We start from the raw sequence: 25,770 nt of genomic DNA on the forward strand, positions 1-25,770 counted from the left end.
GCTGTGCTGAGGCAGCTCCGCAGGCAGGCGGGCAGCCCAGTTATCTCCAGCGCCAGCTTGACCTCACACCCAGCAGCCCAACATTCCTCACTGCATCCCCATGGTGGGGATCTGCAGCATTGGATGAGGGAACAGGGACCTCTTTTCCTCCTCCGGGGAAGGCCAGGGCTTTCGCAGCCATTTTTTCTGGCTTCCCTGCCCATTTCTTTGTCCAGCCCCAACAAACACATAACCCCCCAGGAGCTGGGGCAGGACCAGGAATTGAAATCCTGCACAACCCCAACAGGCACACAGAGTCACCATCACTCCCAATGCAGAGCAAGCAGTCCAGCATTAATAAAACCAACAGACACACACACAAGAAATTTCTGAGATAGAAGAATAAAAACCCAGACCAGTAACACTTTAAAATTGTTTTTTTTCATTCATCAACTGCCTTGTTTCAGCTATTTCAATTCATGAATAGAGCAATTCTTTATAAAATGCAGGAGAAAGGAGTAAGAACAAAGGCAACAGCTATTTACAGAACCAATAGGGAGAGTACCGAAATGCCTCTAGACTTCTCACTTCTTCTTGGGCGACTTGCGGGCACCGGACTTGGCTCTGGATTTCGACCGCCTTGCCTTCTTGGGTTTGGACGCCTTCAGGGATTTGGCCTTAACAGTCTTTGGCTTCTTGGCTTTCTTCGGGCTCCTTGACTTCTTCCTGGCCTTCCTGGCGGCAGACTTGGGCTTCTTGGCCGGGGACCTGGCTTTCCGGGACCTAGCCGGCTTCCGGGGAGAAGTGGATCTCCTGGCTGTCTTCTTCCTCTTCCTGGAAGGAGACCTCTTCCTGGAAGGAGACCTCTTCCTGGAAGGAGACCTCTTCTTGGACGGAGACCTCTTCCTGGACGGAGACCTCTTCCGCTTGGCTAGGCGGAAAGAGCCGGAGGCACCAACTCCTTTGGTCTGCTTGAGGACTCCGGTGGCCAGCAGGCGCCGAATGGCCAGCCTGATCTGAACGTCGGCGTTCTGGCCCACCTTGTAGTTGCTCTTCACGTACTTCTGGATGGACTGCCGGGATGCGCCACCGCGGCTCTTGTCGGCCCGGATGGCCGCCTTGATCATGTCCGAGTACGCAGGGTGGGCCGCCGGCCGCCGCGCTGAGCGGGCCCGCTTGGGCTTGGTGGCCGGAGCCGGTGGCAGTGGGATCGGGCTGTCGCTCATGGCGAGTGCTTCGTCCCGCGATGCCCCGCTAAGCCCTCGCGGCTGGAAGCGTGGCCCGCCCGGCCTGGGACCCCCGCCCCGGGGCGGGGAGAGGCTGGAAGGGAGCGGTGGGTGCGCGAAGCCGCAGCAGAGCCGGTGCCGCTCTGCCCCCGCCGGTGCCCCCGCCGGTGCCTCTGCGGCCGCGCCCGCCGCGGGCTCCCTTTAAAGCCGCGGTGCGGACCGCGGGGAGGACTGCCCCGCGCCCGCCGCCCGTGTCCCCGCGTGTCCCCTGCCACGCCCTGACCCGAGCCACCGGCAGGGACAGTGCGGGGACACTGTGGAATAAATAACAGTATTTGGGGGAATACGTGGTGGGGACCAGGAGGGACACCGGCGGGATCAGCGGGGGACAGCGAACAGCGAGGACTTGTAAGGGACATTTAGTGGGGCACTTAGGTACAAGGTGCATTTGGAAGGATATCGTGTAGGGACAAAGAAGGACACTGGGGGGGACACTGGAGACACTGGTATGTCAGGGATATTCAGAGCAACATCAAGAGATGCAGAGGGACACTTAGGGCAGACACAGGACATTTAGGGGCAACACAAGGGATGTGCTGGAAAAATATCAGGGGACAAGGAAAGACACTATGGAACATATTAAGGGAGCAAGAAGGGACACTAGAGAAGACACTGGGCACAGCACCAAGGAGAAAACGGGGAGCACTGGGCACAAGTCAGCTCAGCAGCAATACCACATGGCCAAGTGCCACTACTCCCTCTTCTGCCCCGTTTGCCCTCCACCAGGTGCTTTAGGAACACCAGCTCAGCCCTTGCACATGGATGGTGAGGGGTCACAAATAACAGGCTGTCCCCTTGTTTTGGGACACACACAGCCCTTAGTGCAGGGACAGAGCAGGGACATAGTGGCAATCAGCCAGACATCCTTTCCCTGCTGGGTGAGCGGTCGGCTGTTCCTGGGAGATTAAATATAGCCACTATCTTCATCTTGCCTGTAGGATTTAGATGATGTTTTCCCCTTATTTTTTAAAAACATGTGGGTGTAGCCACCTGGTGCCCACCAACATGCCATGCTGGGCTCAGAGTTGAGCCAAACCTCCCCGTGCTTCAGCTTATCATTAAAATACACAGTGAGCACCTCTCAATAGCCTCTGAGTGCCCTGGGTGTCCAGGACCATGAAAACCGCCAGCCAGGGACACACAGAAGTGTGCATCAATAAAACATCAATATAGATACATAAATCCAAATATAAATACAGAAATTGAAATAATAGAAATAGTAGAAATTGAGATGATAGAAACAGAATCATAGAATCATAGATTGTTTGGGTTGGAAGGGACCTTAAAGATCATCCAGTTCCAATTTCCCTGCCATGGGCAAGGACACCTTCCACTAGACCAACTTGCTTAGAGCCCCATCAAGCCTGGCCTTAAACACTTTCAGGCATCCAAACTTCTCTGGGCAACCTGTTGCAGTGCCTCATCACACTCACAGTAAAGAATTTCTTCCTAATATCTAATCTAAACTTGCCCTCTTTCAGTTTAGAGCCATTCCCCCTTGTCCCATCACTACATTTAAACAGAAATAGGAATCGTTGATGTGAAGACCTGGCCTGGCAGAAGACACTCAGGCCCCTGATGCTTTCCCACAGATGGAAGGACCAAGTGCATCTCCTTGAGCCTTCCTCCCTGATGGAGTTTCTTCACATGCTCTATTCCATGTGGGGAGTGGGAAAGGTTCTCAGCACCTGCAAACTTTTTGATTTAATTAGGAGCAAACTGCTCCTAATTGTGGAGAGGAATAACCACCCTCCTGCCTCCCTTGGGGTTTGTTTTTGTTTAGGATGTAATAAATAAATGGCTTTCCATCCCCTATGGAGCGCAGGAGCTCTGGTGGCCTCTGTGCAACACTTTGACCGTCCGAGGGACCTGCCATTTTTCCTATCTGGGAATGAACCGCGGGCGCTGGCTGCTGCACGTAGGCAAACCCAGGCACGCAGATAAGGCACATCTGGTTTTATTTGCATCCAAGTTTGCAACCGTCGCGCGTGGCTTGCCCGCGCCAGGCTCTGAGGGGACACCAGGAGGTTTAGGGGGGTTTTAGGAACTGGCCCCTGGGGTTGGCACAGCACCACGGGCTGCCTGCAGAGCCTCCAGCCCTAAAAGCCAGGCAGCAATTATCAATCCAGTGCAGGGATGGGGAGGGACAGGGCAGATGCTTTACCTAACTTTGGCCACCTTAGGGGTCTAATCTCACTGGCTCACCTGGGCAGCTCCTGCTGCTGATCCGGGCTGCTCGTCCTCCTCCGGCGGGTGCCGCTGCTGGCAAACAAACATGCTCTCCCCTGTGCATGGAGGTTCTGGCTCTTTCGTACTCTCTAGATCCCTATTTTCAGTCAGTCAAACTAGGGAAGATCCCGTGCCCCCAGGCAACTCACTGGAGGGAAGGCACACAGGGGGTCACAGCTCATCAGGCTGCTGCTGGCTTTGCACATGGAGGTAACCTGGTCAAGGCAAACCCCCAAGCACCCCAGCTGATACTGGAATGCACCCCTTGAACTTTGCACTGTTTTGACAATGCATATTTAACATGAACTGGTCAGGACTGAGAGGATGAGAGGGTTTTCCAGTCCCCTGGCAGGATGTCAGGCTTGGAGGTGGAGGGCAGATGCCAAGCAATGCAAGCCCTGATGCCTCTGGGAAGTGGATCCAGTGCTTTTGGCACCCCACTGCAAGGCAGCACAGGGGGCTCATCCAGAAGGAAGAGTTTTTCCCATAGGCACCCATGCCACCAAGGCCATCTTGGGTTCATGCCTGTATTGTTGGCCACAGGTACCTGCCACCATGCCCAGGATGGGGTGGGTTACTCCGTGCATCCACTTTTCTCCTCAGGAGTTGTTACCCAGCCACTCCAAGCCTCCCAAGCCTTCCCTTTCTGGCATTATTCTGCAGAAATTGGGAAATCCCACATCTCCAACAAATCCCAGAGGACAGAGTCTGGCAGAAGAATCCTCCCTGTAATCCTGTTTACCTTCTCCTCCCTGCCTGCACTGAGTTCAACCAGACCCCATGGGGATTTACATATTTCCAGCTGCAGATTTCGTCTTAAATGGTCAAACCGTGTCCACTATGGCTGTGCTACAGATCCATGGGGTAACAGCCCCTGCCTTGTAGGGGCAGGACAGCTGTTCATAGGCTTTTGGGAGCACCAGGGCACTTCTGGCAATTAATGTCAGAGATAACATTTCACTTTACCCAGTTTCCATTTCAGAGAGAGACTCAAAATCCCCAGTGGTGGAACTTGGTCTTGGTGGTAGTCAGATCCAAGTGATTCTGTGCTTTTTTAAGAGCAAAACAGGGAATCTAGCTGAAGTTCCAGCTGTGCTCATAAGAGTTTCAGCTCTGAGCCCCCAGTGTGCAATGCAGTGTGGTCAGCTCAGCATGAAGCCACTCAGCCTGGCCACTGCTAGGGGCAGAGCAGGCTTGAAGGATACAAATAAATGGCAAAGGGGCATCACCCCTGCCTGCTGAACTGATTACTGTTTTAAAAGATTTATGGGCTGTTTTTTAAGGCCAAGCTCTCTATGTGAGCTGGGGTGCTGGCTCTCATACCACCACGGTGCTGCACAGCTGTGGGTTTTCCCTGTGCTCGAGGCTGGGATGTTCCTCACAGCCCGACTGCAAGCAAGCGGAAGGGGCACAGCCATCGCTTTGGGATGTTTTTGGGCCCTGCCAGCCATCACGCCTGTCACCCGCGGGCATGTTGGTCATCTCCTCTCCTGGCCACTCTTCCCGTGCCCAGGCTGCCTGCTCCCAGGAGATAAGGACGTGGAGACGCCGGGTGAGCATATCGCCCCGACGCAGGCGACACAGGCTCTGCCCGATTAGCGCCGCGCCAATTTCGGAGGCGCGTCCCCCGTCGCCCCAGGATGTGGGGATGGCTCTGCCCTGCTGGGGCTGATCTGCAGCCACAGAGCCTCAAGGAGGGGCAGCTCCACCACATGTCAGGGGCACGCACATTTCGCCTGTGCTTGCGCCACGCGCTTATCGGGCTGAGCAGCCCTCATCTGAAAGGCAGAAAAAAACAACACACCACCCCAACAAACCAACCCAAACACAAGATACCAAACTCTTCGGGGAAGAGAGGGGTGAGCAGGCTGCTGAGCACTGTGAAAAGACCAGTGTGCAGTTCACCCCTTGCTTACTCTGCTTACCCCCAGTCCCCACTTCTGGGAGTTTCTTCCCCCAGGAGTAGGTACAACTACGCAGACTGCTGTTTGAGTGGTTATTTTTTCTAAAAAACACACTGTGTCCTGAACCCTTTTTTCTCCTCCTCTTTTGGCTACTATAAATCCCCATGGCAAGACCAAGCTCTGCAGCCTGAAAACAGCTGCCCTGAGCTGTTCTTTCACCTCTTGCCATCCCATGGACAAATCCCCCAAATGCTCGCCCCTTTCCAAACTCGATGACAAATGGCCATGTCCTGCTGGGATGCAGAGGGAAAAGCCTGGACCTTGCGCAGCACAGGGACAGAAGGGTTTCTAGGCCAGAGGCAGGAAGCCAAAAACCATCAACAGCAAGCCCTGGTGCTTGACAGGCGTAGTAGGGAGCTGAGCTCATTGCTTGGACTCTTGCACCATCCACTGGGTTGCCCAAGGGCCTTGTGCACGTGACTAAAATCTGCAACCCAATTTTACCAGAATTTGTGACTAACAAAGTGATCTGCCTTTCCTAGGGAAAGTAGTCCCTGCAGCCCTTCCCAAGGGAAGGGCAGGCCTGCACCCTCTTGCCCTAGGAGATGCCAATACCATGGCAAAAGAGCAAAAGAGTGCCACCCTAATACTCCTCATTTCAGCTGCCACTGCATTCTTACACCCTGCTTCCATCCCCAGGTCTCACAGTACTCCAGTCTCTCAGCCAACACATACACGTCACCTCCATCCAAGAATCCTTCCTGACCCCTTTTGTCTTTCCTTCATCAGATGCCATCTCCAGCCCCAGCATGTGACCACAATTAGATCTCTTTGTAGAACAACAGCTCCTATTTATATTGGGATGGGGCTGAATAAGTAGCAGTCACCAGATCCTCCATCCTGACATAAAAGCAACATGCTTCACACAAAAAACAGGAGGAGGAAAGCATTAATGATCTCTGTCATCTCCCCAGGATCTCTATATACTGTTCACTCTGCCAGCAATTTGCAGTGCGATGTAGCCTTCAAATACTGGATTTACTAATGCAGCCCAGGCTTAGCTCTTACTCCATGAGGCTCAGGGTCCATGTGGAATTTTGGGAGCAGTGCAGTGAAGCACATTATTTTCTCCTTCAAATCCAAAGGTGGGGCAAACTGCTGGAAAACAGCACTGCAAGGCTCCTCTCACTCTCTGGCCAGGGGTGCTCCTGTTGCTTTCCCTCACCAAATCCTGAAGAAAGGAAGCAACTGGTCACTATACACTAAAACCTCAAAGAAAATTACACACACACACACACACACACACACAGCCTTCTCCACTGGATTAGGGGCACATGGCAAGACTTCTCAAGGAACACATTTTTCTCAGCGAAAGGGGAAGATTTTATTAAGTTAAAAGTTGAAGGGCACAGCGGAGCAGCAGCAGCTGTCACCCTGGGGAGGTTGGCTCGGGCGGGTGCAGTAGCAGCCTCACAGCTCCTCTTCCCCAGAAAGGAGAAGCCCCGTGGCTCTGGGCTCCTGCCAATGCAGGTTCTTGCAGGAGCCAAAAGGGCAGCCACGGAGAGAGAGCTCGGTCATGTGGATTCTTGCCAAGGTGTCCTCTTTCAGCCGCCTCGGGCAAGCACACCCACGGCAGACAGCCCCAGCGGCTCCCCCTATGGCTTGCGTGTCTTCTCCGCAGGTCCCGGGGGTGGCACGGGGAGGGGGAGCACGGTCCTTGCCCTACATCCCAGGGGGACCGTGGAGACATTTGGAAGAGAGGGAATATGTGCCAAAGGTGGCTGTGTGTGGCCAGGGGAAATGGAGCTAGGAAAGGGGGAAAAACCAGGTTCTCTTTTTCTGGTTAGAAAAATGCTGGTGATGTAGTAAAAGTTTTCCTCCTCCTCTTCCCCTCCTTTCCATGGGGAAAAAAATTCCTCTATAAAATATAATTTTCACATATAAAATCCTGAGGAAGGTGCATGTAAGGAGCCAGTCCAAACAACGTGCTCAGGTATGCAGGCAAAAAGGGTTCATCAAAAAAGCTTTGGGAGGGGAGTGAGGAGGTTGGGGGTGTGTGGGATTCCTCACCAAGGTGGCAATGGATAGGGATTCCACCTCCCTCTCCCCACAGGTGAGGAATGGAGCAAATACAAAACAAGAACAGATAACGAATGTAGAGCAGACCTAGAGAGAGACAAAACCAGACATGGTTTAGAAAGAGTCCAGTGAGTGCAGAAATGCCATCCCTTCAGCTCCCTGGGGAGGTGGCTGTCTGGTGTCCTGCTGCACCCCCACTCATCTCAGCACCCATCAGCAAGCGCTGGGGGAGCAGGGTGAGCCCAATACAAGCAGGAAGCAGCACTCTGGACACAGGATGCCCTCATTCCTGTCCCCCTGCTCCCCCCATCTGTGACAGAGATGCCTGCAGGTGAGTGTGGGAGAAGGGCTGGGTCTAGTCGGGCCTGCTTTGATGCAGAGCTAAAATTATCGTGCTGCGATAGGGAAACCACTTCAAAGGTGAAGGGAGCAGAAACACTGCCTACACAGGGAATGTGTAACCACCCACGCTGTCACCCAAGCCACGGGGCGAAGGCCAGCATTTGCCTGGCTCCCACAAGCAGCCTGGCTGAGGAGTGATTGGTGCTGGCTGCATCAAGAGCACCATGAAAAGGGGGCTGGAGCCCTCGGGAGAACATCAGGGGCAGCAGGAGGGCCAGCAGTGCAGGCCAAGAGGACATGAGAAGAAGAGAAGGATGAGTTTAAGCCTAAGGTTTCAAAACGGAGTGGAGCAGGAGAAACTGGCAGTTTCCATGTCCCTGCAGCAGCCTGTCTCAGCCACCTGCCCCCACAGCATGCCCAGGCTCACCATTACTTGCTGTTGCACAGTGACTCCTTCTCCTGCAGAGCCGCCATGGCCAGGCGCAGGTGCTCCTTCAGCTGCTCGATCTCTCGCTCCGAGCGCACCTTAATGTGATTCAGCTCTGCATACACGTCTTGGTATTTCCCTGAGGCAAATCTCTTGTCCTGCCAGGGGAGGGAGAGGGGTCAGGCAGGTTGCAGGGCTGATTTTAGGGAGGGTGGCAGCAAGGTGAGCCCAGCAGAAGAGCCAGCAGGTGAGGAAGGGAGAGCTAGCTCCGGATTTGAAGCCCATCCCAATTTGGGCCAGGCAAAAACCATTCAGAAGTGGAGCATGGAGGAACCACTTTGCAAACACCAGGCCAGGGAAGAACGCAGAGACGCTGGTCCCACAGCAGCAGGGATGTACAGCACCAGGTTGAGGAGGTAATGTGGGCTTTAACACAGCTTGTGTGCGTGTGGGGCAGCCACATGGGAAACATAGCCCCACCAGGAATGCAGACCACTGAGAGAGGTGGGTGCAGCTGCTTATATGGCCAAAAACTTATGTGAGTAAGTTATAAACTCCTGGAGTTTATAAACTGAAGTCCAAAGCCTCTTTCAGGTTCCCCTCTGGCAGGAGCATTTGAAAATTCCTCTGAAGGAGCTGCTGCCAGTGGAGGGAGCAGCACACCCAGAAACAGTGCCCAAGGAAACCCATCCACTGAGAGAGGGGACAACTAGGGGAAGCAGAATGCCAGGCAGCCTTCATCCAGGTTTCCCAGTTGCAGAAAGCAGCCTCCTGTCTTGTCCGTGCTCATGTGTGCATACACCTGGGAAAACCAGCAGCTCTGTGACTCTTCCCTTGTACACGGTCAGCCTATGCCAGTCCGTGCTGTTGGAGCTGCTCTGTGCTCTGCAGTCAGCAAGAACAAGCAGCACAGGCAACAGGAGAGTTTGTCTCATCAAACCCAGCCTGAGCCCGCTGATATGCAGCCCTGCTGCTTCCCTGCCTTCCCTCTCCTGCTCTTTCCCAATTGCTCCCGGAAAACACTGACCTTTTGCATCATCTGCAGCTCCTCCCGGAGGCACTGCACCTCCTTCTTGACGTACTGGAGCTCATTCTCCTTCACCCGCAGCAGCACCTGGGCAGAGAGGGGGAGAGGAACCAGAGGTGACTCAAGAGCCACCGCCTCGGAAAGGCCAGCAGGCCCTGGCGCAAGCGCAGCGGTGGGGAAGGAAGGAAGGGCTAGAAGGGCTGGGGCAGGAAACAGCGCAAGCAGCCGGAGAGAGCAGCAGAGGGGAGCCTCATGATCTGCTTCCTGCACCGCTCTGTCCGTCACCCCCTCCCACTTGCTCCAAGCCAAAGCCATCAGGAGGAGAAGAGCCCCGGGACAGGCGGGGATGGAGGCAGGGGGCAGCCAGGGGGATCCCGTACCTCCAGCTCGCAGGAGCTGCGCTCGTTGTTGTGCGAGGCGCGGTCCCCAGAGCCCCGCGATGAAATAAAGCTTCGCAGCTTTCCGATCTCATCCGAGAGGCGCGTCTGCAGCTCCTGCAGGCAAAGCCAAAAGATGTCAGAGTAGCCGTGGCACAGAGCTCTCACTGTCCTGACCATTCCATCCCCATGGCAGCCCTTGTTCAGCCTGGAGACCATGTTGTAACCACAGGCACTGTCAGCATCTACATCCAGCAGAGTACACTCGCCATATTTAACACCACAGTTAAGATGGCCTCTAACTCCTAATCCTTTTATTTCTGATGATAAAATCTCAGAAGGGAAGAAATATGAACAAATAGGGGAGTTTTAACAGAGGGGCTGTGCTGTGTGAAGGAGGAACATTTCCGATGCTCCTCTCTGCTGGCAGGAAAGCCCTTCTCTTGCCTGATTTTTCTGGAGGAGGTCCTTCCCCTCCTGCTGACAGCGCTCCAATATCTGCTCCCGCTCTTCTGCCTTCTGGGTGAGCTCCCCAATTTCCAGGCACTTTTGGGAATACTGCTCAGAGAGCACCTGCAGTTCCCGCTTCAGCGACTCCACGTCCAACCTGCCAAAGAGGCACCAGCTCATTGCTGCCCCAAACCCCTTGCCAGCTCCTGGCCCCTGGCACTGCCTTCCCCCCTGCCATGGCCAGCCTCTGCCCACATCAGTCATTAGCACAAGACAATGTTCGCTGTGAACCCGAGCTTCAGTTCCCACACTCCTGCACATGAGCGTGGTGCTTCTTGGAGCTCCAAGCCATGCAGAAGAAATGGAGGAGCTTTCCATAAAGAAAGTAGAGGGGAAATAACTATAGGTATGAGGGAGGTGCTATAGGGAAAAGAGCCAAGCAGGGGACAAACTTCCCTTCCCTACAGCTGCAGCAGCCCTGGGAGCCACTAGCTCTGAGGAGGGAGCTGGGGAAGTGGCAGGAGGAAAAGCTCAGGACTAGAGCTGCAGATGGAGTGTGGCGACAGCGGCACAAGGCGGCATCATTGGCCAAGGGGAGTGAGGTAGAGATGCTTTCTTACTGGTGCTGCTTCTGGAGGGCTTCTGGGAGCGAGCTACATTGCTGGAAGCTCCGTGTCCTGCCCAGCTCCTTATTCATTTCCTCCCGGTGGGCTTTCTTCAGTGCCTCAATGGCTGCAGAGGGGGACAGTGAGAAATGGGGGATCAGGCTGTGCCACTCTCATGGAAAACACACTGGAGAACTGGCTAAGCTCTCTCCACTGCAGGTTCCCAGATCCGTCTCTGCAGATTCCTCCTCTTCCCTTCTTCCCTCAGGGTATTCCTCACCATCTCCACACTCCAGGATAATCATGCTGCCAAGAGGACTAACACAGGGCACTCTGGGAGCTCTCTACTACTTCTGCCTTGCCCATCTACAATAAAGTTCTGGTCTCCTCCCACCCATCCAGAGGCATGACCCCACTTCCTTCAGGATCTTTACCACCCCATCTCCACCAGTGCCACAGGAGCAAGAAGCACCAAAGCTCTTGCTCCAAGGAGCGCCAGCCTCACACCAGTACAGCCAGCAGCGTGGCTCCAGATGACTGGGATGTCTGGCTTCTGGCAAAAGGCATTTGGGGAGAGGCAGGAGGGACCCAGCTGAGCAGAGGCACAGCTTGGTGTCTGCTCCTACCTGCTGCTGTTGCTGCTGCCTCCTCTGCCAGGAGCCGCTCCTTCTCCTGCCGCAGCCGCTCCAGCTCCCGCTGGTGGTGCCTCTGCAGCTCCTCCATCACTTGCTGGTGGGATGACTCCATCTCAGCCAGGCTGCGCTCACAGGCCTCCTGGTGAGAGGAGGAAAGGAGGTGAGAGACCAGGAGAGAAGGAGGAAGGGCTTGGGCAAGGACAGGCACCCGGCTGCAAGTCCAGGGACATTCTGAAAGAAGTGAGACTACTTCCCAGGAGGGTCTTTCCCTTCTGAAAGTGAGGTGGCACTTTAATCATGAACACAACCATTTTACAGGGACACACATCTTGCAACACCCCTTTGTGCTTTATAGAGGAAGAATGTTCCTCTAGCTCTTAAAATTAATGCAGCAAGACAGGAACATCCCTCTTGGTCCAGGAGCTGGGTATAACATGCCTGACACCAGAGTCCCAACCCAGTGCACCAGGCTGCACTGCCTGGCTGGAAGAGATCAACAGTGGGAACTGCATCTCAGTATCTGCCTTTTAAATGAAGCACATCCCCTGGAATCAATGAAAACCGAGCCTCCTCTCCTGAAAAGTGACACCCTGCACTACCCTGTGACATGATGGAGGCTGCCAAAGAGCCTTCCCCACAGCCTAGTGGTTAGGAATCCTCCTCACACAGCTCTCCCTCCTTTCTGATGGCTCTGAGACCAAGGGGATGGTCCTTTCTATGCTGAGTGCTATGATTAACTCAGATTAAAGCAAAGCAAAGGGGTTCCCACCTTGGCACTATGCCTTCACTCCCCCTCGAGATGCTGGCAATGTCTCCCTGAGCCTCTCAGGAAGGGTTTGTTCACCAACAAACTGTGCCATGATGATTAATAGCCTGGGCCTCAAGGACATCAGCAGAGAACTAAGATGTCATCACATCCCCCAACAGCTCCTTGCCATCCCATTACTTCCCCACTGAGGACTAAGGCTCATACAAAAGACACTGGAACATGTTGTGTGAATGCAAACCCTTCCTGGCTACTCCTCTCTACTGTGATGAGGGAAGCTAGGAAGCTTCACAGAACAACAGAGGAAAAGGTGAGGAATAATTTGGTGATCTATGCAGGGACCAGCTGCAACCCTTGGCAGACAGAGAGAGAGAATCCTTTGGGGAAATGCCAAGTTTGGCCTCAGATGTGAAATGCTGGCTTTTTGAGCCAAGTTATTAGGAAGATAAGGAAGTTCCTCCCCACTGCTTTTGCTCTTTTTTTTTGACCATAAAGAGGCCTGTAAGCTGTAAATATTAAATCATGATAACACAGAGACTGGTAAGGGCTGTTTGGGCTGGGTGCTACAAGGCTTCTGGGTTTCTTTATCTCTGCTAGGTACAGCCAACCCTCTGGAACAGACTTCACCAGCCCCAATTTCCTGCCCTGCCAATCCCCTCTGCCCCAGTATCTTCCAACACATAAGGCCCATCCTGAAAATCCCACTCTACGGTCAAACAGCAGCCTCCACACAGGAAATCCCTGCGGGATGTGACCCTGCTTGCTTTGGATCAGTCCATGAGAGGGGAAAATAAATAAACAAAGAGAAGTGAGAGGATGAAGCATGAAAAAATTCTGCTTTGCTGGCTCTCCCACGTGCTGTCCCAGCAAACGAATGGGCTGTGCTGTCAAAGTGACCTTCAGGGCTCAGGCTGTCCCCAGGGACTGACTGACTGACTGCTTTTAATGAGACACGTGGGAGCCCCAGTTAGCAAGAACCACATGTGGTGAGCACCAACCACCAGAGGCTCAGCAGGAAGCTGCTGACCCACTCCTGAGCTGGGGGATGGCTCACCCCCATGGCCCAGGACAGCATTGTGCTCACACGCAAAGAGGGACACAGATCCTGCACCTCTCCCCAAATTATCCTTCTCTCCCTTTATAACCCTGGCCCCTTTAAGGCCAGGCAACATGCACCAGCCTTTATGTAATTAACATTGATTACAAATGGGCCTGGTTAGGGTCACCATGGCAACCCAATGATTAGCGATACCTGCTCGGCAGTAAGCTGTGTGCCAGAATTTCCCAGTTTGGTACTGGGAGTGACCCCCCAAGCCCTGGGTCTGGCACTCTGCTCACCTGTGAGATGTAGCCTCGGGGCACATGGCTGTCCCCCTGGGATTTTGCTGCCTCCTGAAGGCTCTCGTTTCTGGCCCGGCAGGACTCCAGCTGTGCCCGCAGTGACTGGATCTGTGCCAGGGAGGACAGAGAAAGATGTTCAGCCAAGGGTGGAAAAGTGCCATGGCCTGACCAATGTGCCACATCCAAACCCTGGGCTTAGGGATGGGGAAGACAACACACGGTCAGTGGAGGCCTCTGCTTCCCCAGCAGCCTGCCAAGAGACCACGCTGGCAAAGCTAGCCCCAGCCTGGTTAGTGCCCGTAAGGAAGGGAGGAGACATCCCAGTTTTCAGAGGTGGATCCATGCTGGAGGAAACCACCACAGCATGGCTCCTTTCAAAGGCTGGCAGGTGAAGAGCTTGAAGGCTTGGGAATAGCCAGAGAAGAAAGGCTGTGAATGTACTCCCAGGAAGCATAGATTCCACACAAGTAGTGCCACCAAATAAATTATCCTGGACTAAAACATGTTCTGGGTGTCTTGAGAGCTGGCCTCTAGCCTTGCATTACCAGGTTCCAAAAGCTTCCATGCACTCGAGGAGCCAGAAAGAACAAACATCTCCCTGCACCTCTGCAGGAGGCTCTTCTGCAGAGCCTCCTGTAGCCAAGTACCACATTAGGGGCCACCAGAATCCCAGAGATTTCAGAGAGGAGGGATGCTCTTACCTCCTTTTTCAGCGCCTCATTGGTGTCTCCCTGGCCCCCCTTGCTCTGGTTCAGCAGTGTTGTCAAGGGCACCCGCCGCAAGTCCTTCAAGGGCAGGTGCTCCAGCTCCAGCCACTTCTTCTCTATCTCCTCACTCAGACGAATCCGTTGTTCCTCCGAAAGCGGAGGGGTAGGGAGGTCCTGCTCCCCAGCCCTGCGGGCAGGGTCTCCTGCAGGGCCATCGTTGTTGGGGACCCTGCCATCGGGGCTCTCAAACCACCTCCTCCTCTCCTCCGAACGGATGGCCAGATCCCGCTCCAGCTCCTCATACCTGGGAGCTCGCTCCGAGATCTTCAAGCTCCCTTTCGTCCTCTGCAGGGACCCCTGACTTCCAGGCTCTTGTGGCAAGGGAGACAGCTCCACATAGTCAAAGGCATGGCGCTGCCCATCCGCCTTCCAGTGACTGCCCTTGGAGTTCCCCTCGGAGCCCGAGCCCGGCCGCTGCTGCTCTTCCGTCCGGAGTGAGCCTTTCTGGGGAACGCAGTTCCGGAAGTTCTCCTTGTCACAGTCAGGGAGCCTGGAAGCAGAGCAAGAACTGGTGAAGGAGAGGCACCGTGTGGGAAAGGATGCCAGCAGAGGCACTGCCAACTGCTCAAGGCTCAGACCCTCACTCATCCCATCCTTACAAAACCCCACCCTGAGTGCAAAGCTGGGCCTGTAGCACCCATCCCCAGGGAAATGGATTTCTCCACCGGGCAGCAAGGATCCACCCTGCTTCCAGCTAGGCTGGTGAAGAAACCAATCTAAACTTATGTGGTGAGGCAAAAAGCAGGTACTAGAAAGGGAGACATCAGGTTCTCAACCCCTGTCACTGGCTGATGTAACCAAACCACTTCCAGAAGAAGCAGAGCGACAGCAAGGGAGAAGAGGACAAGCAGCACTGGGCAGCTCTTACTTGGTGACATCTGGAGCACTGACTGGGCGCACATTCTTCCTCAGGGCCTCGATCCAGTTGCGCCGGATGCCAGAGGTCATTGCTGACAGGGTGAAGACGGCATCCTTTGTCTGCAACAGGGAGGTGACAGAGGCCCTCTCATCACCCAGTGGATGTGCAGCAGCTCCCTCCTGCTCCCTGAGACCCACAGCCACTCGCATACAGCAGTGCTGGGCTGTTAGAAAGGCCACCCTCTGTCTCAGGCTCTCGGGGACAGGTGGAGGGATGAGAGAGGAGAGGTGGGAAGGGTGTTTGAGGGGGATCCTTCATGAGACCATCTCCAAGCAAAGGCAAAAGAAACCTTGCTAGCACACTGGGCTGTAGTTACATTTCTCTTCACAGAGAAAAGCAAGGCACAATTCTTCCCAAGAATATTTCTAAGTTTCACATTCTCTGAACCTCAGAGAAAAAAAAAAACAATTCTTATCTCATTTACTACTCCTGTGTTGTTCACAAGTAGAATACAAAGTAGAAAATTGTTTACCTGAAAGGAATTGATAATTAGATCCTGGCGTGAGTGTTTTGATTCGCTGACCAATTGAATCCAAGTGTGTGTGTCGGGACTGTCGGCTGACAGTCATGAGATTCAGTGCAGTGGAGTGCAATTAAGTGCTTGGCAGATTCAGTTTAGATGCAATGTAATATAGCGTAATATAGTATAGAATAATATAGTATAATAAAGTAATTAATTAACCTTCTGATGAGATGGACTCCTCCTCATCATTCTTCCTCTTTCGTCAGGGGCAAAAATATCTACTATACCAGGCCAAACATGCACTGGTGCAATCCAGTCGCAGACCAAGCAGTCCAACACTCCTGCAAGTAGGGTCAGCTACAGCAGCTTGGTCTTAGCCTGTATTCAGCAAGAGTTTTATATTTCTAAGGAGATCTCCACAGTCTCTGTGGTCACTGTTTTACCTTCCTCACAGATAAAAAAGTTCTTTAGATTTTGAGGTGGAATCCCCTGTGTTCAAGCTGGTGTCCATTGCCTTTTGTCCTGTCACTGGGGACCACTAAGAAAAGTCTGGCTCCTTCTCTTTTGCCCAACCCACATCGGGTATTTTTAGACAGAGAGATACACACAAGATCCTTTCTCCAGGCTGAAGACTCCCAGCTCTTCCAGAGGCTTTGTACAATAGATGCTCAGGTGCCAGGAGTCAGCTGCCAGCACGGGTGTACAGCAGCAGGGCACAGGGAAACCCAGACCATGAAGTGCCCATCCCTGCACACCCACAGAAATATAATTTCTCATGCTGCCTTAGCAGCCACCTCCTGCTGCTACAACAAATAGCCAAGGACAGAACTGTACTGGGGCTGGATCCAGGATGCAGGTTGTCACTCAGAGCATGGTCAGCCAGGTTACATCGAGATCTGCAGTGCTCACCACCCCCCTGCAGCTGTGGAAAAGTTGCCTTGGCCAACATGTCACTCAGACACTCCTGGCATTTAGCTTGGCTCCTGGACTGCCTCCAGTACAGCCTTCAGCCAGCCCTGCAAAGCCTCCTCCTCCTCCTTCCTTCCTTTGCAGGCAGGCAGCCCTGATGCCCCAGAGCACTGTCACTCATGAGCCAAAAAAACAACCTTGGGCCACCAAGCTGGCACAGGATCTGTACGAATTGCCTCTCAGCATCTCGGCACCGGCAGGGAGCACACATCCCCCCGTGGCCCTGGGTGCTGTGGCTCCGTGCGCGGTGCCGGGCACTCACGTGGATCTGGAAGCCGTAGTTGCGCTGCACCGCGAACTCCGTCACATCCGTGCAGGAACGTAGGTCGATTTCTCCATCAAGGTCATCAGCCTGCAAGCAGAGCCACCCGCTGGGACATCAGTGCACAGGCAGCTTTGAAAAAGGCCACCTCTGCCTTCACCCCACAGTTCCCTGGGAGGCAGGCTCAGCTCTTTGGGAACAGGCTGTTCCCCAGCACAGCACGGCCTCTTCTAACCCAAGGGCTGCCAGCAGCATGGATGGAGAGCATCCCACGTACCCAGCCACAGGACCAGCCCTTCTCCCCACCTCCCACCACTGACAGCCCCCCCCGACTTTGCCACCCTGCCTTCGTCCTCTTCATCACCCCTTGGCAAAGGGCAGCTTGGCACCTCAGCCATCCCTCAGGAGGACAGGGTGTTGTTGCTTGTCCCTGGTCACACCAGAGCTGTGCTCCTCTGCCCCCTGGCCAGGAAGGAAGAAAGGGCTGGTGAAGGCTGGCCACGCTTACCTCCTCTGCGTTCGAGTCCCGGTAATACCTCAGGCTCGAGTCGGTCAGCACAAACCAGTGTTTCTTCCACTGCAGGCGTGTCGGGCAGGGGGAGGGAAGGGAAAAGACAGGAGGGAAATGGATAGGCAGTTACCAGGGAAAGTGTAGGAACAAGGAGGGACGCTCTGCACTATGACCTCTTGGCCTTCTCTTCCCCCTCCTCCCTCCCAGATCCCCCTCGTGACCCTCAGCTGGGAGAGAGGTGCTCGATGAACCTCTGTGTCCACACACCGAGCAAGGCACCTCCCAAAAGTTTCCCACTGCCTTTCCCAGCAGGGGAGATCTCAGTAAACAAGGAGGAAGGAAATCAGCTGGCTCACCAGGGCTCTCCAGCAACAGGGGATAGGGGAAGAGGAAGACTCTCATCTGAGGCTTACCTCTCCGGGCTCGTCCAGGATTGACATCCATCCCTTCTTGAAATTGAGAAGATCCGGCTGGAAAAAAAATAGAGAATTATTGTCTTGGAGTGACCCACAAAAGGGTTTTCCGTGCCAGGGGTGGAAGGTGAGTACCCTGTGGCAGAACAAAAATGGGAATAGCCTTTTAGGAAACTCTTGGGGCTATGCAACCCTAAGGCAAAAGAAAACTGGGCATAGCTCTCAGCAGCAGTCAGTCCTGTAAGAGGAAGCAGGAGATAAGGGAAGAGGTTTAAAAAAAGTAAAGGAAAATATGCAGCAAAGAGGTTTCCACAAGGTGCCTCAGAGGTATTTATTCATAGAGGGGGAGGCAAGGACAAAGAGAGTGGGCAGAAGGGAGTGCTCCACCACCACCAATGGGGCTTGCCTCAGAGATGGAGACAAAGCCACAAAGAACCAGACACGCCTTGTCCCAGCCCTGGCTGTCCATGCCCCAGAGCTACGTCCCTCTGGTAACTTCACCACCAATCATTTATTAAAAACATAGTAGCTCAGCTCTCACCAAAAACCTACAGGAGGCAATTCAACAGCTGTGAAAACATGTTGACTTTAAACGATGTGCCCCAGGGTAGAGATGAAGTCAGTGCCTGATCCTCTCCCCTCTCCCTCCAATGTTCAACCCTTTCTGAGATTCTGAGCTTTTCTCTTACCCAGCTCTGCCTGCTCCCTCCCACTACAGAGTCTGCCCTCTGCCCAGCCACAGCTACAGGAGATAAGGATGAAGAGAATTTCACCCAGATTACCCTGTGCCACAAAGAAGTTTCTGTGCACTCTCTGCCTCCTCCTAACCTCATGTCGCTGCTGCAGCATCCCAACCAGTTTATCTTCTTCCCAAGGTGGAGCACCAGAGAGCTGACTCAGGGGAACCTCTCTCCCTAGCTTTGCCCTCAGCCAAACAGGCTTGAGCTGGTCCCTCCTCCCACCCCTGCCAGCTCCCAGGAAGTTGCACCATCAAAGAATTCAGTCCAACGCCTCTTCTCCCATGGAAGTCAGTTTGCCAACCTGCCCCTTCTCAGACAGCCGAAGCAGGCAGGGACAGTGTTGGAGAAGTGATGGTACCAGAGCTGGAGTTCCCAGAGGTCCAGCACCAGACCTGCCAGTCCTGTGGAAGCCACCAGCAGTCCCCACATGTCACAACCACCAGCTGAGATGGAGCTGGAGAGAAGGAGGTGGCTCAGCAGCCGATGGCCTCTCCACATGCCCTGAACAAGCCCAGTGGCCAGCCACAGCTGCCCCACAAGCCCAGCTCCCTGGCTGTCCAGTCAGGCCAAGCCTGTCCCTGCTTTCATCTCCCTGAGCTGCTGCTCGTGGGTTACACCCAAGGTTATGGGGCGGCAGGAGCAGAGTATGTGCCGGCCCACCCTGGCGCTCTGGCTATTGGCTCAAGCAGGAGCAAGGAGTCCTGCCAAGGGGAGGTCACCGCCTGCTTCAGCTTCAGGCCTGGCCAGAAGCATCCGGCAGTCCTGGGCTCCCTAGGAAGGAAGGGAAACCAGAGCAAAAAGACATGGGGGGGCTCCCAAACCTCACCTCCTGCTGAGGTGACAGGCACTGCTGGCACCTAGGAGACAAGGGGGATTAATGCGCCCCCATCAACCCAGATTTGTGGTGGCTCCACTGCTGCCCTGAGAACGCACCCCAAAATTTAATTCTTTCTCTGCGGCAGCAGCTCCACCCTTTTTCCCGTTATTCCTTCCAGTCTGGTGACTTAAGCTTCAGCTCTGAATTCAGAGTGGTGAGAGGGAAGGAAAGGAGACAAAACATCAAAGTACAACCACCCCCCTCCTGGGACACACGTGCACTCAACAGAAGAGAGAGAGAGATGGGCAGGCTCCATGGAGGCAGAAAAACAATATAGGAAGACAGTGGGGCTGTTTTACAGATCAGCTGGGTCTCATCTTATTGAGGATTTACAATCCCAAAGCATTAGGTGCCAAAATAATTAATATTAACAGGATGCATGCTGCTGGAAAAACTGCCACAAAGTGCTGCCAAAACTGCTGCCCTCAATGCAGTGCTGGGGCCAGAAAATTCCCCTGGAGGGCTTTTCCCAAGCAGGCAAACTGCACAGGGTTTCTGCTTTCCCTGCCAGCCTTAGACTCGAAGCTGCAGCTCTATAGAATTGTCTTGGAACTATTCTTGTCATAGCGGGGTCAGTACCATAAGTAGAGGCCTCAGTCGATACACAAAGTGCTAAAAGCCACTTTTCTTCCCTTCCCCACAAGCAAATCCAGTTTCCTCCCTCAGCATAAAAAGCTCAGAGAAGAGTGTGGGGCTCAAATAGAACCCCTCATCCAGAGGAAATGGCCCAGCAGTGGGAGGAGGAAACATCCAGGAAAGCCGAGCTGCTGGGAGAGATCCGGGTGCCAGAGATGCAATGATGTGGCAGGATGCACCCCCAGCAAAATGCACGGCCCTGCAGCTCGGGGCTGTGGATGGCTTGGGAGGTGGTGGCAGTGATTTTGCCCAGTTGCATCCATACCCATCAGAGTTTTACTTTCAGCCCCACAGCTGGCCAGGTAAAGGCACTGGAGGGGGTCTCAGGTAGCTGGGGACATAAGTGATTTCTGGAAAGACTGGCTTGTAACAGCAGGTTAAGGAGCGGCAGCTGCCTGCTCTGGTTGAAGAAGGGCTACAGGGAAGGTGATAACAGTCTGTAAGTATCCAAAGAATGTAAACACCAAAGAAGGAAAAGGGACAGGGTGGGAGCAAAGGAATTGCTCCCGGGTGGTACTGAGGCGCCAGGATGGAGAAGTGGAGGAGAAGAGGCTGCGGGAGGCTGAGAAAGCTCAGTGTCCAAGCAGGATAGTCAGGTGTGTCCTTTCATCACCAGCCTTTGTCATCACCTTGCCTCCTGCTTCTCCCAAAATATCCTCAGCAATGCAGGTTCTGAGGCACTGTTTCCTCCCACCTCCGGGAAATGGTGCAAGGGGCTCTCAAGCCTCCCGGAAAACACAATGTCTCCTCTCCTCTAAAAAGGGAACCCACTTCATAAGGCGTGGGCCCCAGGCCAAAACACAAAGCAAAACCGCTCCAGCTCAGCTGGGTGAAAGCAAAATCACTCCCAGCCTGGAGCACACATGCAGCTCCCGAATCTACACGTGCAGCGAGAAGAGCCAGCGGACGACGGGCTCTCCCTTTCCCACCGCCCCTGTGCGAAGCGCCGGCGGGCACAGCCCAGCCTGTCACCTCCATTACCCCGCTGGCGGCCGGCAGCCGCCTGTGCCAAGCAGAGCTCGCCCCAGGGGTGGGATGCTCCCTGCCCCAAACCGCATCTGCTTCCCACGGGGAGCCGGAGCTCCCCACGCCCGCGGGGACACCAATATCGCATCCGACTGCGGTCAAAGGTGCGGTGGGCTGGCCTGGCCTCAGCCCGGTCCACGCTCACGTTTATCGCGGTGCGGTGGTGCCCACCGGGGCCGAAGCGGCCACGGGGAGCTGGGGGGACCCCGGCGGGGATGGCGAAGGGAACCAAGGAAGAACCGCCATCCGCGAGTCAGGGGGCCAGAGTGCCCCAGGCACTGCGGCTCCAGAGACCCCCGGAGGCGGCGGCTGACAGCCGGCGTCCCCCGCCCCCTCCCAGCCCCGGGCTGTCCCCGGGCTCCGGAGGAGGAGTCCCCGCGACCCCGGCCCGCCAAGCCCGAACCCCGAGTCCCGACTCACCGTCATGGCGGGGGCGCCGCGGCCGGCGGGGCCGGGGCCGGGGTCGCGGCGGGGCCGGGCGCTGGCAGCCAGGGCGGCGGGGCGGCTTCAGCGCCCGGGCGGCTCCCACGGCCCCACCATGCCCGCTCCGCCGCCCGCCCCGCGATCCCGCCCGCCGCTTTCCTTCTCTCTTTTCTTTTCTTTTTTTTTTTTTTTTTTTCAAAAGAAAAGGAAAAGGAAAGGAGGGGGAAAAAAGAAAACCACCCCAAAAAACTTTTCTTTCCTCCCCCCAGAACTTCCTGGGAGGACCCGGGCAGGCCAATGGCAGCCGCCGCCGCCGCCCCGACCGCCCGCAGCCAATGGAGCCGCCGGGGCGGGCGAGGCCGCCGGTCCGCACGGAAAGGGGCGGTGGCCCCCGGCGCTGGGGACGGGACGGGGGCGATGCTGGGGCTGAGCTGTGTCCCTTTCCCGCCCCGATGGCCCGGGAAAGGTGAAGCCCTGGGAGGGACGGGTTCAGCCGCTGCTGCCCCGGGACGGGACTGCCAGGAGCCCAGCCCTTATCCAGGCAGGATTTGCTCTCAGGCTGGGATTTTTCGAAGGCAGGGATTTTCAGCAGTGCACACAATGGAGTCCTCGCCTTGGATCCTGGGGCTGCTCGGTTTTATCCAACCAACTGAACGTCTCTGGGCTCGTGGCAGGGGTGGTAGGAGGTCATGGGGAAACTCCTAGTGCCCCTGGAAAGCCATGCCAGCTGGCCTCGGGAAAGGAAAATGCTAGAGAGGGTCTCAAAGGAAAAGGGGAGAGGGGCTGTGTATCACAAAATGCCAAGCTCTATTTTGCAATCACACCAAGGTGATGCTTCTTGCTGCAAGGCAAAGGGAAGGTGCCAGAGCTCAGTGCTGAAGAAACCTGGCACAGGTGGGGCAATCTGGCCCGGTTGTACAGGGTGAGTTCAAGGCTTTGGGCTCCTCTCTGGCCTGCTGCAGGGAAGTGAGGGAGAGGATGTCACCCGTTTCGAGTTTCAGAGGCCTTTGACAGCCTCTTTCCTGGCTGCAGTTTGTCCTTGTCTAAAGAACAAAGGCAGGTCCTAGCAGAGGATGACCTGGCTGAGATGAGTGATGTGCACACAGGGGGACAGAGGCAGGAACTTGTGTGCAGCTGCCAGCTACATGGGCTCCTGGAATACTTTCTGCAGCCCCCCGTAGCTGCTGCAATGCCACTTTGCAGGAATGCCAGCACAATACACTATCTTCTTTCACACCACTAAAGCCCACTTCATCCCTGTAAAACCCTTGGTGCCATCACAGCACTGGCCAACAATAAAGCAAAGGAAAGCAGCTGTACTGAGATTTTAGTCCCAGGTCTACTGTATGCCCTTCTCTGGCTTTACAAAAAGGCTCTGTGCTTCAGTTTCCCCACCTGAGAAATGGGTGAGGGACAAAGAGAAGGGGAGTGCTTGTGAGCACAGCATTCGGGACATCATGGGAGGGCAGCACCACGCTGGACCTGCTCAGGTCAAGTGCTGGAGACCTAGTCCTGCCCTCAGTGACCCCCAGAGAAGGGCAGCTGTCCTTCCTCACAATTCCCAGGGCCTGGCCCCTACCTTGTTGTGCTTCTTACTGGCATTCCAATGTGGCTGCGGGCTTCCTGAGGAGCCAGTGCTGCTTTGTGGTGGGAAGGTGCTTCCACCCAGCTGGGGCTGCAGGGGAGAAAGCAGGAGCTGAAGACATTGGGGTTTAGTCCTCACCTCAGTTTCCCAGATCCGAGCATCCGTCTCCTGGCGTGAGGCAGGGAAGAAAGCATCTTCCCTACTCCCTGTGCCAGGTGGGTATTACAGTTTCCCTGGAGAAGCAGAGGATCCGAGGGAATCAGGGTGCACAGAATTGCAACCCAGTGGACCCACCCAGCCTGTGCCTGCCAGTTTCAGGCCTTGCAGGGTCCCCCATCACCTCTGGCTCCTGCCCTACTCACATGGTAAATGAGAAGACTCTTGCTCTCCCAGTCAGTTTCCAATGGCTTCTCAGGGTTGTGTGCATCTCGTGCGGGCTCAGGACCCTTCCAGTCCTCCTCCAGATGCTGTGCTGGACTCTCAGGCCTTTTCCAGCTGTCATCCGGCCGTAGTCCCCCATGCAGACATCTAGCAGGGCTTTTCCAGTCCCTTTCCAGCTGGCGCATCACATCTGCATGGCACACGGGCATCTCTTGGCGCTTCCAGTCCTTCTCCCACACCTGTGCTTGGTGGGCATCGCCCCGGCCCCTCCAGTCCTGCTCCAGGGGTCGTGTTGGGCTTGTGGGGTGCAGGGGCTTGCCTCGGCCTTTCCAGTCACTGCTGGTGCCCTTTGAGGGCTGCGAGGAGGTCAGCTTTTCCCGGAGGCTCTGCCAGCTGCATTCCGATGGCTTCCTGGGCCCTGCGAGGTGCAGCGGCTCCCCAGGCTTCACTCGTTGCCTCTCTGCGCCCCGCACCAAGCTGGGAGGGGAGATCTCCTTTTGGCTTTTCCTTGTGCTCTCTGTGCGTCTCCCAGGACTGAGGGCCCGTGGTGGTGGCCCTGCTCGGCTCAGCCTGACGTTATCTGAGCCCTTCCCAGCACCTGCAGGGTGCAGAGAATCTCCCCAGCCCTTCTTCTCCAGTGCTTGCCGTATACCCCCTGCTTGCCAGGTGGCTCGGCCCCTCTCTGAGCCTGGGGGGCGGGCAGGCTCCCCTCGGCTTCTCCAGCTTTTCTCAGTGTGACAGGGAGGGTTCCCGGGCTCCCCTGCTCTCCTCTCCGACCTGCGGGCTGGGCTTGCGGAGCGTGGGCTGCGGCTGCCTCTCTCCAGCAGCCAGCCAGGGCTGGCAGGGCGTGGGGAGTCCCCCCGGGGCCTGCTGGCCTTCTCGGGGTGCCGAGCTGGGCTGGGGGAACGCCGGGGCTCCTTCGGGGCCTCTGCTGTGCTGCTCGAGCTGCCAAGAGAGTCGCTGACCCTGGGTCACAGGGGAGAGAGAGCAGGGATCCTCTTAAAAAAGTGCCAGTGAGCAGAACAAGATGGGATTAGGGCTGTCAGGTGATTTGGTTAAATGGTTCCCCAGAGAGCACTTGCATTCCTGTGCATGGAGCCAGTCCATACTGTAGAGAACCCTCTTGCACCCAAAGGGTGGAAGGGCTGCTACATTTTAAGTGCCAAGGGTCCCAATCCATGACAGAGGGAGAGCTAGGATTAAAGGAAAGAGGGAGAAGGGGAATGAAAGAGAGAAGCACGTGGCAGAAGTAGAGGAAAATGTGACAGGAAAAAGTAACTCAGCTTGCAGAGTTGGGATGAGGTCCTGCTGTGCAGCCAAGCCTCACCTCCCTGGGCAGGTTGGGGCTGGACCGCCTCCGAGTTAGGTGGCCTTTGCTGGGTGGCACCGGCGTCTTGCCATCGAGCCGATCCACACGGCCCTCCTCCAGAGCCTGGAAGGCCTCCAGTGTCTCTGATTTCCTGTGGGCACACACAGTTGATCCAGCTGCCACCCTGCTCTGCTTGGAAGCAGAGTCCCTGCAAACCCTGCTCCACTTTAGCCTGACCCCACAGATCTCCACCTGCCCCAGACACTGTGTGTGCTGTAGCCTCTCCCTGTCCCCACCAACCACCTCAGCTTTCATATCCTGCTGCCTCATCCATGTCTTCTTCACACTATTCCTCAGGCTTCCCTCCATCTTTACATCCCACCCACTTGCCCAGGATACTTTTTCATTCCCTCTTTATGTCCCCTCCTGTCCTGTGCTACCAGTCCTGGAGCTGCTCTTGCTCCTCCAGCTAAAGCCTAAACAGCTGCTGGGTACTTCTTGGCATCGCCTATCATTTCCTGAGTGGCTCCTACAGTGAATGTGGAAACTCTGGGGAGTTTCGATGCTGGGATTGGGGAACACCTCTTTCCTGGCCCTGTAACTGTGGGGAGCCCTGCTTTGCAGCATGTCCTGCAGCTTCCAGGTGGCTGTGAGGATGAGGAAGGTGGGCTGCTCCTTTCTAGCAGTGCAGCTTAGCTCCACCTTTCCAACAGCCTCAGCTGACCGTGTACCTCAATGGAGGAGGCTCTGAGCCTAGATCCAACCCTTGCTTTGAGGGAAACTTAAGCACAGCTGAAAGCTGAGCTCTGCCATCTAGCCCTACCTTACTCCCGAAGCGCGGCGATTCAGAGGGGGGCCCCCCAACAGCATGGAAGGGCAATCCCCTGCCTCTGACCACCGTGGAGTCCCATTACTTCTCACCTGCGTTCGCATCCAAATATCCTCTCCACCTCCACTCGGCCGGGGCTGAGTGTCCGGGAGCCGTAGCGGTCAGCAGCGTCCCGCTGGCCGAGGCGCTTGGGCTTGGGCAGGTCTGCCAGCG

At 55.4% G+C, this 25,770-nt stretch overlaps 2 protein-coding genes across 2 annotated transcripts; both read right to left on the reverse strand.

The window, feature by feature from the left end:
* Positions 1-398: 398 nt before the first annotated feature.
* Positions 399-1,359, reverse strand: LOC118698041 (histone H5). The gene has a single exon (XM_036401113.1). The coding sequence runs from the start codon at positions 1,203-1,205 to the stop codon at positions 564-566; it is 642 nt and encodes a 213-aa protein (XP_036257006.1). The 5' UTR covers positions 1,206-1,359; the 3' UTR covers positions 399-563.
* Positions 1,360-6,763: 5,404 nt separating this feature from the next.
* TRIOBP (TRIO and F-actin binding protein) lies at positions 6,764-21,641 on the reverse strand. Its single transcript, XM_036401620.2, has 14 exons — positions 21,451-21,641; positions 17,752-17,808; positions 17,336-17,404; positions 16,828-16,917; positions 15,083-15,192; positions 14,149-14,704; positions 13,445-13,555; positions 11,332-11,479; positions 10,721-10,832; positions 10,098-10,257; positions 9,654-9,767; positions 9,274-9,360; positions 8,247-8,404; positions 6,764-7,564 (listed from the first exon to the last, which is right to left on the reverse strand). Exons 1-13 carry the CDS (start codon positions 21,454-21,456, stop codon positions 8,249-8,251), a joined length of 1,776 nt encoding a protein of 591 aa, XP_036257513.1. The 5' UTR covers positions 21,457-21,641; the 3' UTR covers positions 6,764-7,564; positions 8,247-8,248.
* Positions 21,642-25,770: the final 4,129 nt, after the last annotated feature.

The sequence above is a fragment of the Molothrus ater genome, chromosome 5, assembly GCF_012460135.2.
Source record: "Molothrus ater isolate BHLD 08-10-18 breed brown headed cowbird chromosome 5, BPBGC_Mater_1.1, whole genome shotgun sequence".
In the NCBI taxonomy this organism is placed as follows: Eukaryota; Metazoa; Chordata; class Aves; order Passeriformes; family Icteridae; genus Molothrus; species Molothrus ater.

Excerpts from the sequence above, each read along its gene's own strand:
- TRIOBP (XM_036401620.2), bottom strand. Across the intron at positions 16,918-17,335 it reads GGGACTCGAACGCAGAGGAG|GCTGATGACCTTGATGGAGA; the intron begins GTAAGCGTGGCC and ends CTCTGCTTGCAG. Across the intron at positions 9,768-10,097 it reads ACCTCCTCCAGAAAAATCAG|GAGCTGCAGACGCGCCTCTC; the intron begins GCAAGAGAAGGG and ends CTTTGCCTGCAG.
- LOC118698041 (XM_036401113.1), bottom strand. The coding sequence starts at position 1,205 with ATGAGCGACAGCCCGATCCCACTGCCACCGGCTCCGGCCACCAAGCCC.